Source organism: Pleurodeles waltl, chromosome 6 (assembly GCF_031143425.1).
Source record: "Pleurodeles waltl isolate 20211129_DDA chromosome 6, aPleWal1.hap1.20221129, whole genome shotgun sequence".
In the NCBI taxonomy this organism is placed as follows: Eukaryota; Metazoa; Chordata; class Amphibia; order Caudata; family Salamandridae; genus Pleurodeles; species Pleurodeles waltl.
Window position 1 is genome coordinate 1,014,202,801 of NC_090445.1, and position 15,452 is coordinate 1,014,218,252.

Genomic DNA, 15,452 nt, shown 5'->3' on the forward strand with positions numbered 1-15,452 from the left:
AAGAGTCAAAAGGGAAAACAAGCATATGACCAGAGCTGTATGCGTTACAAGGCTTTTACAAACATCCCTTAAAGTGAGCACTACTCATTCTACAATGTCTCTCTGTAGCAAAGGTTTTAACATATAGGCTGCCTGTGTTGGAGCGTAAAGTTTAGTAATGCTTTTAGTGACCCAGACGTCAGCAGAAGCTTTCATGTTAAAAGCTTAATGCAGAGAAAAGCTGCACTGACACATATTATAAAAGTGTTCATGTTTTATTTTGTGACAGACACCATTGTGCCTACCAGAACCGACAATGAGCTATCAAGATTTAAATAATGTTTAAGTATATTTGAGACATTAGAGTAACTGCTAGTAGTGAAACAAATTTGATTTATAATGTTTAATGTGTGATTTATGAGTATAATGTTCTGTGTGCAGAATCATAAATGTACTTCTTTGTCATAGTTACCATGATGCCTTAAAAAGATTTCAATTAATAATTAAATACTTTACATAGATTGATAACGTTTAATGTTGAGTCTATAAGTTCTCATATTATGTGTGTTTTATTAACTACAATACTAATGCATCATATTTCTCGCATTATCATAACTAGGCTTGCAGACTTTGTATTTGCAGTCATTAAAAGTGATGAATCATTTCTTTTCCTCCAACATTAATTTTTCCATTGGGTTGTTTTTATGAATAGTAAAGGGTTCCATTGTTTAATCTTACAAGACTTTTCTAAGTGACCTTGGTTCTGGAACATTTAGTCCTGTGGACTAGACATGAATTAAAATTGTTTCTTTTAACATAAACATTCACAGGAGAAGAACATGTGTTATAGACTATTGGATTCACACAGAAAGAGATGACTTCAGACCAACTGTGAGAACAACCAGCCATTTTGCAAATTCAATTTGTGTCTTACTTCTGATTGGATATTGTCCTTTTTGTGTGATATTGAATCACTGAACTGTCGAATCAGAGACATTCATAAACTTTACAATAAGATGGACTCTGTAAGTTTTAGGTAGTTCTTCTCTAGTCGCTCTCCAGTTGTCCTTTAGCAGTTTTTGAGTTTTTCTCTAGGTGTTTTGTGTGCAGCTTATGTTCTGCATTTACCTAGAGGGTGCTTTTACAGACGTTTTGATGATCTACATGCTTTGCTGATGAAGACATCTTGTGAATGCTGACCCTTGGAGAGGTAGTACTCCTTGTAAATAATATTTCCTGGAAATGTCCCTTTACTAATTAAAGTTAGCATGCTGAAACCTGTCTATTTTCTTTTTCTAGTTAGTTTCCTTTAGGCCGTAATAGATATTGTTTTTCAAATTATTTTTGCTTTCTCTTGTATTTTGCTCACATGTGCTAGCCCATTCCCACAAATGCATATCCAAATTTTGTGAGTTATAGGGATAACCTATGGCCAACCCTGATTAATAAACTCTGTTTAATTTGAATTGTCAAATGTCAACACAGTTGGATTTGAGACATGTTTCTACTGTACAAATATTAACATTGATGATATGTATTACTTTGATTGAATATTTAATGGTGTTGATGCTAAGTTGATTAAATGTGTTTCATTATTACAGCAACCATTAGCAGTAATTTATCTTTATAATATGATTCTGGGCATAATTTACATAACTTTAGCTTTGTGTATGTGAAAGTAAAGCTACGAACATTTTACTGATTGGAGTTTTTCTAAAAGTGGTTAAATTGGCTATGATGTTTAAATTAGTTGGGTGACCACACTCTTCATTGGGTCCAAAGATCCGTCGACTGTGGTGAAGTGTTTCTGATTCCTGTGGTACTTACCACGCTCACAAGCCAGCCCAGTCCAGCCTTCTGGGCACGTGCAGCGCCCTGTGACATGGTCACATGTTCCAGCATTCCTACAGAGACAATGCTGATGGCAGTTCGTTCCGTAGAAGCCAGTGGGACATGCTAGGAGAGAAGATTAATAATTTACTAAGGTTAAAGCAGGTGCTTCCTCAATCAGACATCACTCAGACTGCTAATATAAATGACTAATAATGCCAGGGCAGCGGGGTGAGCGCCAATGCAAACATGGGCAAACAGCTTTAAAATACTAGAGCACAGCGAGCGGGCATCCCCAGGGCACCTCTCTCGTCCTTCACCTTCATTAAGACACATCTAACTCTCGAGATTTCAAGGCACTTAAAGCAGGATTACTTTCTCACAAATGCAACATATATCCCGTCTGCCTTACTATAAGTGCTTCACATCCTATGGCCCTTATAATATGCGGGTGCGATACTTACTTCCTTTTTTTACAGTGACCAATCCTTCCATTAATCCCGACAGCAGCAGAGAGAAGAATCATTTTTTGGCTTTAGTGTATGTTACTAGAGAGCTAGATATAGATATACACCACCATCATTTTATTGTTGTAATGAGGAGGGGATAGCAGGGACTATAGGTATCCTGTGTAATCTGCAGCTAAGGTGTTTTTTGGTTTATCAGAGAAAGCACAAGCGATAGTAAGCAGCATCACACCTTTTTTTAGGGAGTGAGGCAGGGTATGTGCTTCTGTATTGTATATCATTAATACTAGAGTAGCAGGTTATATAACCAAATGGTCTTGGTCGAAAACAGCTGCTATTAATTTAACATGTCAATGTACCAATTTCTCAACTTGGAAAAGGTGAGAGGATGAGTTGGACATAGAGTCTAATTAGAGGATAAAAATTGTGATATCCTGGTGCAGGAAGATCTCAGCCAAATAAACTACCAAGGTATTTTGTCAGGATTGCATCTTGTTACCAGCAGAATACAGGCAGGTCTATGCAGCAGACACCACCCCTACAGCTGTCCTTCAGAGATCAAAACCAATAATCTGCTGATTGAACATGAATCTCTAGGAGAGGTGCATCAGCCCTCCAAGCTGGCTTACTCATATTGGAGTCTGTAGCACAGGTTGCACACAATTACATAAAAAGACACTCAGCTCCCTGAACTGTCTTTTCAGGATCAAGCCTGTAACCTTTACATTTACAATTTATCAACAATATGTTTTCGGCTCACTGTACTACAACTGTTTTGTAATCTCCTCATAGCATTCTAATAATAATCGTGAATAATAACATCAGAACGCGCATTTAATTAGAAAATGGCATAATCAATTGTCTGTTATAAGTAGTATAAGTGACTAATGACACCACAATACCGTAAGGGGCATATTTACTTTTTTGTGATGCACTGGTGGCGCTGTGCACTGTGCCATCTTTACAAGGCCGCGTTAAGCCAATTTTTGTGGCTTAATGCCACCTCTTAAATACGGCCCCTTCACACACAGAACTTTGCGTGGAAGGGGCGTACAATGGGTGTTGCCGTAGGCGTTCCACAACAATGCCCATTGTATTTTGACTCCACCCCAGATTGACGAGATTTCATAAACCTGAGGCAGTGCCAAAATCTAACGCCACGCCAGGGGTGGCATTAGCATGGAGCAACGAGACGAAATGCTTTAATTTTTCCTAGTTTTTTGCTCTTTCTATATGTGCTGCATAGAAAGAGCAAAAACACATAGAAGGAGCAAATCGCCATTAAAGACTGTTTATGTGCAGGAAGGAAATTTTAAGATAATGAAGTCAGTTCCAAGTTGGCTTGGGGTCAGTAGACTTCACTTTCTGTCCATCCTACACTTTTTCTAAGTGCACAGAACCATAGAGCCTGTAGTTGTCAGACAGGTGTAATGGTGCTCGGACACCTGTGGACGTCTTGATAAGAACAGGCAGGTACACCTGCATAACTTAAGAGATAAATATTAATAAGAATCTGTCAAACTGGTATTGCCGATAATCTAGCAGATACATGGCCTTGTAAATGCAGTCACTCTGCAACCTAGTACTGCTGCGTGGTTACAAAACTCCTTAGTTTCTGGCAATATTTTTATAACATGTCTGGGTTCCATTAGTCCATATGACTTACACTTTCAGCAGTATGGTAGGATGCTTTGGACAGGATGGGGTCAATGTTTGCCTGTGACCACCTCGGTGCTGAAATATCTGTACATGATGAGGACAGAAGTGTGCAGTATGAATTCTCTGATCGTCTCGTATTGGTGAAAATCTGTGATCTATGAATGTAAACAGAGGAACCATTCTCTACAGAGGAGCCACTCTTATGAGGCCACCTCTGTTCCATCAATAGACCGTTATTAGACACTACAAAACTCCGTCCCAGGCTCCCCTTGGGGTCTTGCAGAGTGACAATCTGTAGCCTACCTGGAGCCACTCGTTTTAAAAAAGCACAAGCTAAGAGGCACCGCTTTGTTAAGATGGGATATAATACCGCCTGCAAGTGTCCATTTCCAATCACCACGGCGCAGAGCAGATCGTTATTTCCAAGCATGCAGGACCATGCTCAGAAGCACCATCCCTTGAGGTGCCACACTGCTTGTTGCAGGAGCGGGTGGAGGTTGATTCACCGGCCACAATTTCAGAGCAAGATGAGTGTCCAAAGCTGCACAGCGTTTGGAGTAGGCTTCAGTTCTCCTGCTCAATACTTATCATGCTTATCAGTGATAAAAACAAACACATCACAGAGAGCGGGGAGAACCACATGATCCACACCTCCCGTGGCAATGCCCTCGTCTGTGTACATTTCTAAGCAACTAACAGAAAGCTGTGGCCAATACACTACATTCCTTATCAGACCAGACGGATCCCTAGATCTGCCTCTGTCTCCCTTGGTCTCAAGGTTCAAGAAGGTAGCAGCAGGAAAGTGAGTAAACAGATCTTCAAATGCCTTATTTACTTATTGTGGTTTTCACGCCTTGCTTTTCCTCCTCGCTGCTCCGCATCAAATAGGATGATTTTGATGAGCTGGTAGTTGGACAAGATGTTAGCTTAGTGATGTCAATGGTAGAGAACAATAATGTGATGCAATTTTCCTAACACCTTGCATTTGGGGAAGTGATGCGCATGCCGCATGGTTGTGTTGGGAAGCACAATTTTCATAGTCACGCCTGGACATGGCAAGTGCTTTTACTGCTTGTCTTTTAAGGCACAACAGAAATGTTAATATTTGCAAGAACTCAGGGCCACATCTAGGCAAATGTGCACCCGTTCTGTTTCGAGTGGTTACAGGTGCTGTTTAAAAGTAGTGGGCATAATTCTTGCCTCAGATCTCAGAGAGTGAGCGAAGGGAGCTAACCTGACTTCTTTCATCAGAGGAGTCTCCCGCCAAGTGACGCTTGGGGGAAAAAAAGGATAAAATAATACATTGTATACCACAATTATCACATAAAGTTGCTAAAGAGCCAAAGGACACCCATTAAATATTCAGATACTTTCATGGTGTGTCAATGAAGTCTAACACTCACAAGCAGTTGACCGTATTTTTTTCAAAATATGATATAGATGATGTTCATATGTCCATAATTACGTCCAATTTGCTCTGGCCAACAATTTGTCACGCATGCCCCGCCTCTGTATGACATGTTTGTGCTCCCTTATGCCAAGGATTGCCTAAAATAAGCCAAAGGCAAGATTTTGCCATGGATTCACCACATAACAAGAATTACCTCTGGCATACCAGGGCCAGTATTCTGGCACTGATGCCTGCTCTTATGCTTAGAATTACCTCGAATATGCCAGAGCAGCATGTTGCCATGTTGCCATGAATGCCACCATAAGCTAAGAAACAACACTTTTAGTATGCCAGGGCCTTCACCAGATGTGGAAGCCTAACACATGCTCACTCTCTCACTCACATGTCTCATTCACATGCTCACACAGTGTCTCTCACTGAGTCACTACCATGTTCACACTTTCTCCCTCGCCTGTCTTCACACTGTCACTCACATGCTCACTCATGTTCACTCACATTAGCATCCTTACACTCTCACTCACATACTCAGTCACTCACATGCTCACTCCACGTGCTCACCATGTCATTCTTGCATGCTCACGTTGTTTCACCAGAAAAATCAAGTGAAGTAATTTTCCCAATACCAAGCATTTTGGGAAGTGATGGCAATGACCCGCAGCTGAGCTAGGAAACACCATTTTCATAGTCATTAGAAATGGTCAGTGCCAGTGCTGCTTATCTTTTAAGAAAAATCTAAGATGCCTATATTTGCAAACCAGAGCCAGATCTAGGCAAATATACACTTATTCTCTTTAGAGTGGTCGCTGGTGCTGTTTGACAGTAGTTGGCGTAATTCTTGCCCCAGATCTCAGAAAGTGTGCGAAGGGAGCTAACCTGATTTCTTCTACAAGGGTTCTGAGGATGTTCCCTCCGAGATAAGGTGAGAAAAATGGGGTCAAAATAATACATTTTGTGCCACAATTCTCACATAAAGTTGCTAAAAAGATAAAGAACACATGCTCACACACTGTCTCACTCACTGTCTCATTCACATGCTCACCCTGTGTGACTCACTGACTCACTCACATGCTCACATTTTCTCCTTCACACGCTCACTCATGTTCACTCACAGCTACATTCTAACACTCTCACTCACATGCTCACATATTCAGCCACACATGCTCACTCACATGCTCACTTATGTTTACTCACAATCATATTCTTACACTCTCAGTTACATGTTCTTGAATCTAGTCACCCACATTCTCACTGCATGCGCTCACCAGTTTCACTCATGCTGCAAACTCTCACGCAAATGCTCATACTGTTTCATTCTCTTTCTCACTTTAATGCTCACACACTCACTCAGATGCTACATGTTGGTTAACAATATCTCATTCACATGCTGACTGATGATCTCACTCAAACTCACTCTTGCTCAGTCTCACTCATTGTCACTCACTCTCTCACACAGCCTCTCTCGTACACTTACACACATACACATACACACACACACATGTGTAGAGTGACAGTCTAATTGAATTGTATGCTCAAGCTTAAAGGACCTCAAGCCTACCTTTATGGCTCACGCCACAGCACATTAACAGAGGCATGGCAGGCCCACGACCAGGGAGGGAACTTCGCCAACCATGGACAATGTGTCTGCAGGATGGTGCAGGCACCTTCAGAGAGATTTTGTTCCCTCCGCCTCTTTATCCTTGCAGCAGCAGGGGTCTCTATAATTTTCTACTTTACTAATCTACTTACTTACTTACTAATGTATTACTCATGGATAGTATAGCAGGAAAAAGGGGACTAGAACAGGGAGGACTGAGTCGTGACTGCATAGAGACAACACTTCACCAAAGAAGGGTGGAGGGGCCATTACCCTGGTACTTATCCTTGCTGGTACCTCAGGATCTAGCAGCTAAACAACAGCTCCTTAAAACTACAAACAACAGGGATCATAGGGTGATAAAGGTGGCTACTTTGGGCCTGGAGAATTAGATCAGGATAACTTGAAAAACTGGCCGATAATTCCACCTAAAGATGAAGGTTTTATTGTTTCTTTTATTAGTTCTTATGCACTTCCTTGCCATGCTTGCACGCACACCACATTATGCCCAGGTGTTGATCTTTTTATGATTGTCATACATGCACTTTATGTTTTAACTGTTCTTACCATTAATAGGAAGAGGCAGATAGATGTACAAACTGAAATCTTTTTACCATTGAAGAGGCGCTATGGGCCACATGTGCGAACATTTGGAATTGTGATTTCCTGTTTGCTATTCCATGCGAATCGCAATTAGGAAATCGCAATTTAAAATGTTAGAAAGTCCATTGAGTTTCTTTTGCGATTCCTGGTGGGTTGCAAATAGACCTACCTCATTAATATTAATGAGGCAGGTCGCAATTTGTGACCCATTGGAATCGCAAAAATCACAGGAATGGTAGCCTGCTGGGCTCAGCAGACCTCCGTGTCTGTGATTGCTTTTAAATAAAGCAATCTTTTTTTTAAATGCAGCCCATTTTCCTTAAAGGAAAACGAGATGGGAATTAAAAACAAAAATATGAAACGTTTCAGTTTCATTTTTTAGAGCAGTGAGTGGTCCGTGAGACCACTTCCTGCTCTTAAAGAACATTTTTACATGCATTCACAAGGAGGAAGGGGTCCCTTGGTGTCCCCTTCCACTTTGTGAATGGGTTAGCAACAATTTGAAATTGGTGTTAACTGCGATTGTTTTGCGACCGCATTCACGGTCACAAAACAATGATACATTCCATTCATATTCTGATACATTCCATTCATATTCGGTATCAGGAAGGGATGCCCTAAACAAGCCCTTTCCTAATACCGAATCGTAAAACTGAAATTGCGATTCGGTAACAAGTTACCGAATCACAATTTGGGCTTTGTACATCCCAAAAAGCATTTTATGAGTTGCAACAGGCCGATTCTGTGGATCAGCTCATTTGTGACTAGAAAAATGCTTTGTACATGTGGCCCTATGTGTTTTATGAGTTTTACATTTTGGTGGTTTTTATGGTTTTCATGAGGCAAAATAAAGTTTATGATGATGATGATGAGTCCTGGCTCCCGTAGGAGTCCAGCACCCATAATGCTCTGCCTTGCATGCACACAGATAGGATTTCATTAACACAGTTGCGCACAAACAAGACGAGACAGCCAAGATGCTTTAGTTACATTTTAAAATAGGGTGCTTTTGTGTGCCCTGTTCATTTGAACCTTCATGCAGGTATCTTCAAAATCAAAGACTTCTCTTTCAGGTGCCTGTAAACGACTGTACTTACACACTAAATGGCTGATTTCATTATGCAGTTAAGGTTCTGGTGCCTACTCTCTGGAGAACCATAGTCACTACTATAAAAAGATGTAAGTTTTGATAGTTTGGGGCTGCCGTCATTTAAACAGCTTCATATATTTGTCTCAAATAGCTTCACAACTTACATATTAAATGTTCTAACACATTTTTGTTCATGCCACTGCTTCTGGCTTTTCTCAGACTTCAGGAGTCCAGAATGTTGGTACTGCAGAACATTGTAAAGAAGGGAAAATATACAGTAATATGTGGCACTCAATGAAAACTGGGCTTTAGGAGATTTAGAGCTCCATGGAAACTCTGAGTGTGTCTTTTGGCATAAGATGTAGTTCTGGAAACAGTAATGCTGAAGAAGTCAGACAAGGGCCAGCAAGCCTGAGGGCCACGGAGCCATGTGTTGCTGTTAAAAGCTCACACCGATCTGCATCAAATGCCATGTTTGCTGCTTGCAGGAATGAAGACATTCCAGTGTATGCAACAGAGTGAGCCGTTCGGAGGGACAAGTGTGAATCTACCATCAACAAAGAGTGACAGACTGAGAGAAATGATCAATTAAATTCACTATGAGCTATAGGAAAAGGACAGCAAACAAAGGGCATCATGTCATAAGCTGCCTTTCTGCGCTTTGCCCGGTGTGCCCGACAAAGCTGAGACCAAACGTATGGTACATTACCTTGCTGGCAGAGCTCCCCTCTCCAGCCTGCGGCACATATGCATAGCCCACTGATGTGATCACATGTGGCACCATTCTGGCATCTGCAAATCCCGGCACAGTTCTCGCCATAAGTGTTAATGGGACATGCTGAAAAGTGTAGAGAAATCAGTCAGGCAACAAAATTCATCACTTATTACCAGTGAAAAATAGGACCCTTATATACCATTTATTTAGTCCTTACTTGCCATATTCATTTATAACATGTTTCAGAGTATTACCCCAAAATACAGTGCCTGGACACTAATGGATCACAACACTGAAATGAGAGCTGATTTAGCACCTTCCACCCTGAAGGACACACACATATATAAAAAAGTTACTTAATCTCTGTAAGAATCTTTATAGTGATGCTTTACCTACTGCAGAATCCTCACCTTTTTAATATACCAGGCGTAGGACTGAATCTGGAAACTTTACCCCGGTGGGGGCCTTGTTCCACTTCAGTGCCTAAAGAGGCATAACTGGAGGCATAAAGCACCCCGTTGACATCCTGACTTCAGTATCACATCCAGTTTTTACACCTTCAAGGCAGACAGATGAAAGTGACATCATAAAAGACAGGTGTAGTACAAGTTAAAGAATTGGGGCCTTGTTAATATGACTTACCTAGTAACCAACCATGAAGAGGGGAGGAGGGTGGGGAAGTGAAAAATCTGCAAGTAGAGTATCCACCAGAAAGATTGTTACCTGAAGGATGGACTTTTTGTCCTCAGTTTCCTCATCTTTTGAATAGATTCCTCAAGCAGTACGTGACCAGGAGGTGGGTGCATAGCTAATTGTACCAAGAAATCTTGTAGCACTGAGCTTGCAGTTACCTTCCCTCCACACTTCAGAGTCCAAGCAGTAATTCTTTGTAAACTTGTGGAGGGAATACCAAGTTTCAGCCCTGCAAATTCTGCCACAGCACCTCTCTAGCCAGCAAAAAGGTAGATGACATTGCTCTGGTAGAATGAGACCTGATGCCCTCCATTGGTTTCTTGTGTACCAGGCCATTGCACATTTGGATGCACATGCTGATCTAGAGCAATACCATCCTCTTGTGGACTGCCTCGCCCTTCATCTTGCCAACATAGTTGACAAACAGTTGGTGATCCAGTATGAACTCCTTGGTTCTATCCAAGTAGAAGCTGATTGCTATTTTGGGGTCTAGTCTCTGGAGCAACTCTTTGTCCTCTGTGGGATGTGAGGGAGGAAAAAAGGATGATACAGTGATGATTTCATCTGGGTGAAAGGAGATAATCTCCTTGGACATGAAAGCAACCCTGGTTCTGAGACCCAGCTTGTCAGGAAAGAAGTGAAGAAATGCTTAGAACTTAATGCCTGCAACTCAATCATAGATCTTACTGATGTGAAGGCAATGAGAAAAACTGTTTTATATAAACTATCACAATGGGCAACTGTACAAAGGTAAAAATGGGGAATATATCAAAAATGTGAGAACAAGATTGAGGTCCCACTGTGGAATTACACATGGTGAAAGAGGGAATTTATTTGTGAGTCCTTCCACATCCTCAATGGTTAATTTAAAGAACAATGGCTGATCAAGGAAAGGCCGGTAAGGCATATAAGTAGCCCTTAACTGTGCCCATTGCACACACTTGCTGTGCTAACAATAGGACGAAGCGTCGGATATCAGACACACAGGTCTGAAGAGGGTCAAATGAGTTGTCCGACATCATTTAACAAATGCATCCAATCTCCTTGAGTACACTGTCTTTGATGAATGTCTGCAGGCACATACAATGACATTTACCACTTCAGGAGGTAAAGAAAATTTGTTCAGGATACTCCACTCAGTCCCCACACATGAAGGTGGAAGTTTTGGAGGTTTAGGTGCAAAACCTGCCCTAGGGACTGTGAGAGGAGCTCTACCCTGGGATGGAGCTAGATGCGGCCACAGGGAGAGTTTCATCACACCCCACCCTTCTTGGTCAGTCTGGGGCTATCTGCCTGACTTGGGCCCAGTCAAGGCAAATCATCCTCAAGGCCCACAGAATCAAGAGTATAGGAGAAAATGTGTAGTGAAGCGGAAGGTTTCACTTCAAGAGAAATATTTCCCCCAGAGTACCCTACATCGTGTTCTGGAGGTCACAGAACTTCAGGTAGGGAGCGTTCTCATGAGTGGCAAAGAGATCCAACAGAGGGGGTTCCTCAGATGCTTAAAGTGTGATTGACAACCTCTGGATTAAAGTGCCACTCATGATTGACAAGATGACGCTGATCGAGACTGTCTGGGTACGAGGTGAAATTTTGACTTGTTGAGGGAAAAGCCCAGATCGAACAGGAACTTTGCTGTTGCTTGCAAGTGGAGCAATACCATCTCTAGGGAGTTGGCCTTTATGAGACAGTCTAAAGAAAGGGAATAACAGGATCTCCTATCTTTAATGATGAGGTGTTACAATTGACGTCACCTTCATGAAGACTTGGAGGTGGCAAAGTTAGACCAAAGAGAAGAACCACAAACCGGTAATTTGTGGACCCTTCCATAAAGCAAAGGTACTTCCTGTATGACCGCTGGACTGGAATGTGGAAATATGCATCCTGCAGATCGGCAGACACCATCCAGCCTTTCACTTCCATTGCAAGGAGAACCTGAGCTTGCAGCAGCATTTTGAACTTTTTCTTTTTGAGGACAAGTTCAGAAGTCTGAGGTCTGGGACTGAACAGAGACTGCCATACTAGAAGTAGCACCCCTGGCTCTGTTCCTCCTCTCACACTGATTTCCACTGTGCCCTTTTGCAGTAACAGTTCCACCTCCCACTGAAGTATCTGTAGGTGGTCTAGAGGGAAGCAAGATGGGAGGGAGGAATGGGTGGAAAGGTATTACATACCCCATTTCCACAATTTGTAAGACCCATAGGTTTGACATAATGGCCCTCCAATCCTGAGGAAAAGAGGAAACCTCTCCTCCAACTGGCACCCAGTGATCCAACACGAGGTAACTAGGCTTACTTTCCTGCAGTGGCTGGAGGAACAGAAGAAGAAAAGGGAGTGGTACAACATGTTCACTTCCTTTGTTCTTGCTTCATTATTGCCTGTACAGTGGGATGGGTTGCTGTTGCTGCTGTTGAGGCTTGGTGTTGTCAGCCTCAGAAGCAGAGGCCCCTTGAGAAAAATTCTTCAACTGGCTATAGTCTCTCGTATGGGCTTGTAGGCCCTGGAATCTAGCAGTTGCTTTATTTTCCTTTAAATCCTTCCAGATCAGAATCAATCTTGGCCCAAGCTCTGCAGTGTCCAGTCCAGACTGAATAAGCTGTTTAGCTGCAGTTTGCTCATACATGGTCAACTGGTGATGGTTCAGTAAGTCAGGAAGAACTGTATGTGTGATGGCCCAGAGAAAGTGTCTATTGCTGGCAGTAGACAGGTTATGTTTAATGATTTTAGGGCTATGCTGCACGCTGAGAATGTTTTCTTGGAATATTGCTCCATCTTCTTGAATTACCTATCCGACTGTGTGGTATGGAATGTGCCTGGGAATAATTTAGATGAGTAGATGCTTGAACTAAAAGGCTTGCTGATCATAGGATGAGGGGAAGGCTGGATAGCCTAGGGCCTATCTGTAGCACCATGCAATTGCTCTGTGAACCACTGTGGGGGATGTGTGGGGGCCCTATTAAAGGGAAACAGGAGCTCCATAGTATGCAATATAGCATGAAAAACGTCTTTGATAATGTTGTCTTTATTTACAGTAGATGAGAGCTTGAGGTTTCTACTGCCTTCTGTATAATAGAGAAATGAGTTGCGACCACAGGTGGAGACAACACAGTTGGGGAGTATAACTCCCATTCTGATGAGTTATGCAGGCCACTACCATCTTTTAAATCAGCAAATTCTGGGTCCTTGGTCATGGACTTTCTGTCACTATCATCCGTGTCCTGATGGGGGTCATCAGGAGGATAACGGTCCCCAGTATAAGAATCTCCTCTCCTCTATGAGGCACTGAGCCTCCGTGCATGTACAACGGTGGGGAAACTCCAGGACAGGGAAGCCCAAACTTGCAGGCAGTAGCACTAGTGGCTTCACTTGTGGAGCTGGAGATGTGGGTAGCAGTGCTAGTGGCATCCACTGTGGAGCCGATGGAGTCATTTGTGGTGCCGGAGAGGTAAGTGGGTCTGGTGCAGAAAAAGAAGAGTTAGAAGGAATAATGAGCGGAGGCGGTGTCTGGCTTGGTGCAGAAACTGCGTGTAGAACCAGCATTGTGGTTGGAGTTGGGGCCCAGGTAAATGGTGGCAATGGAAAGAAGGAAGCAAAGGGAGTTATATGATACGGTGTATAAAGTGCACATCCTATTGGACCAATGTGGCCGGTAGGTGCTTCAGAGGGGACCATGTATCTTCAAAATACATCACATGTGATGATCAGGAACAGTGCAGGATCTATCCCAGGGGTCTGGGTAAGGCTGACTTGACTGGGGCCTCTGAGTAGTTGCCACAGGATGTGGCATGGCTAGGATTGGTGCTGGGCCCAAGGGAGCTGTAGGCACCAAATCCTCCATGGTGTCCTCCACTAGTTCTATCTCCGCCATGGATGCTTGCATATAGGCAGAACATGTGGAAGACTTACTTTTAGAAGATGACATACCTCAGAGTTGTGGTGTCTTCTTCTTATGCTTTTGTTTCAATGACTTTGATGATGGCAAAGGCTCTGGATTCTTCAATGTTGGTCTGTGCTTGAATTTTCCACAACATTCATCCCGAGCCCAAGCCATGAACATATTTTCTCCCTGCTCCTATGGCCTCGGTGTTCATGCTGCAACAGGATCCACACTCCTTAACGTTGTGGTCGGACCCTAGACAGCACAGGCAAATTCCAAGAATGTCCATAATGGACATTTGTCCATCACAGTCTCTCTACATGACTTAAACCCTGAACACTTAGGTTATGCCATGAAGAAACTGCACCTGAAAAATATATTTAGAGAGGAGGGGTCCACAAAATGTCCACAATTTCCTGAGGAGCCTCGAGCTTTAGATTTGACTCAATGCTGCGGAAAAAGGGAACTGACGTTAATACGCCAATGGGGAGCTTTATGGCTCCAGTGATTTCACCAGGACAGCACATCTGGTGTCAAAGTGCACCCAGCACCCACTACCAGCAAAGAGAACTATTAGGAAGTTTGTAGATTCATTCTGGCATGTGGGATTTTCCAAAGGTTAGGAATCTACAGGTAGAAGTATCCTTCAGAAATATATTTATACTCAAGTGTTCAAAGGAGAGTTGGGTGGTTCATCCTCCAATATTTGGTGAAAAAGCATTATCTGCCCTGCGTCACTCAGGAATGGAAAAGATACTCTGGGTTGATATCAGAAAGAGAAAGAGAGGAAAAAAGTCCTGGCATCAGCCAGTAACCAGCTGTCTTAACAGATCCCTTTGCTAGTCTCCATCTCATTAAACACATGCCATCCCGCAATAAAGGCCTGATTTTGAGGTGCATGGTACAGGTAGCACAGCAACTTCAGGGCTAGAATAACAGTTTTCAGATGGTAGCCACATCCAGTACTCAGTGGTGTAATGAGAAATGAGCCCCCCCTGCAAAGTGCAAGAAGGCCCCCCTGAAAAGTGCATGGAGGTCCCACCTCTGGACTCACTCAGGAGCTCTCAGGCCAGGGTATTGTGCTGAAGGGCCCCCTAGAGCTTGGGTGCCCATGGACCGTGGGGGCTGCAGAGACATTTGTTACGCCACTGCCAGCACTGTGCAATCATAAGTTTCCATACCTAGTATAGGGAAAAAACACACAAATACTATACCTACAGCATCATGCCACTCTCCCATCTAGGCTTGTGAAAGCTGCTGGAAAATGTGCGAGGAAAATCAGTTGGTTTACCCTATATATTGATGTGTTACTCCATCACAACAGTGACAGATATCCCTTCCGCCGAAATCTAAATCCCATTATGTACTATGGGATTTAGATTTCGGCGGACAGAATATCTCATTCGCTAACATCTAAATCAGGACCTTAGTCTTGTGCGCTTAAGCAAACCAGTCCATGCATTCACTTCAGCTTCTTTGTGGCAGATTAAAGTGCTAGATGTTAGGTGTGATCATTAGAGGGAAAAGAGGGAAT

The 15,452-nt window shown here is 42.8% G+C and overlaps 1 protein-coding gene across 3 annotated transcripts in view; it reads right to left on the bottom strand.

Moving 5' to 3' along the window:
• Window positions 1-15,452, bottom strand: part of MEGF6 (multiple EGF like domains 6) — a 1,002,006-nt gene that overhangs the window by 60,089 nt on the left and 926,465 nt on the right. For all 3 annotated transcript variants that reach the window (XM_069239937.1, XM_069239938.1, XM_069239940.1), the window contains 2 exons: window positions 9,343-9,471; window positions 1,807-1,935 (listed from right to left, as the gene is read on the bottom strand). In XM_069239937.1, the coding sequence (XP_069096038.1) occupies window positions 1,807-1,935; window positions 9,343-9,471 (258 nt within the window). The remainder of the gene's footprint in view (window positions 1-1,806; window positions 1,936-9,342; window positions 9,472-15,452) is intronic.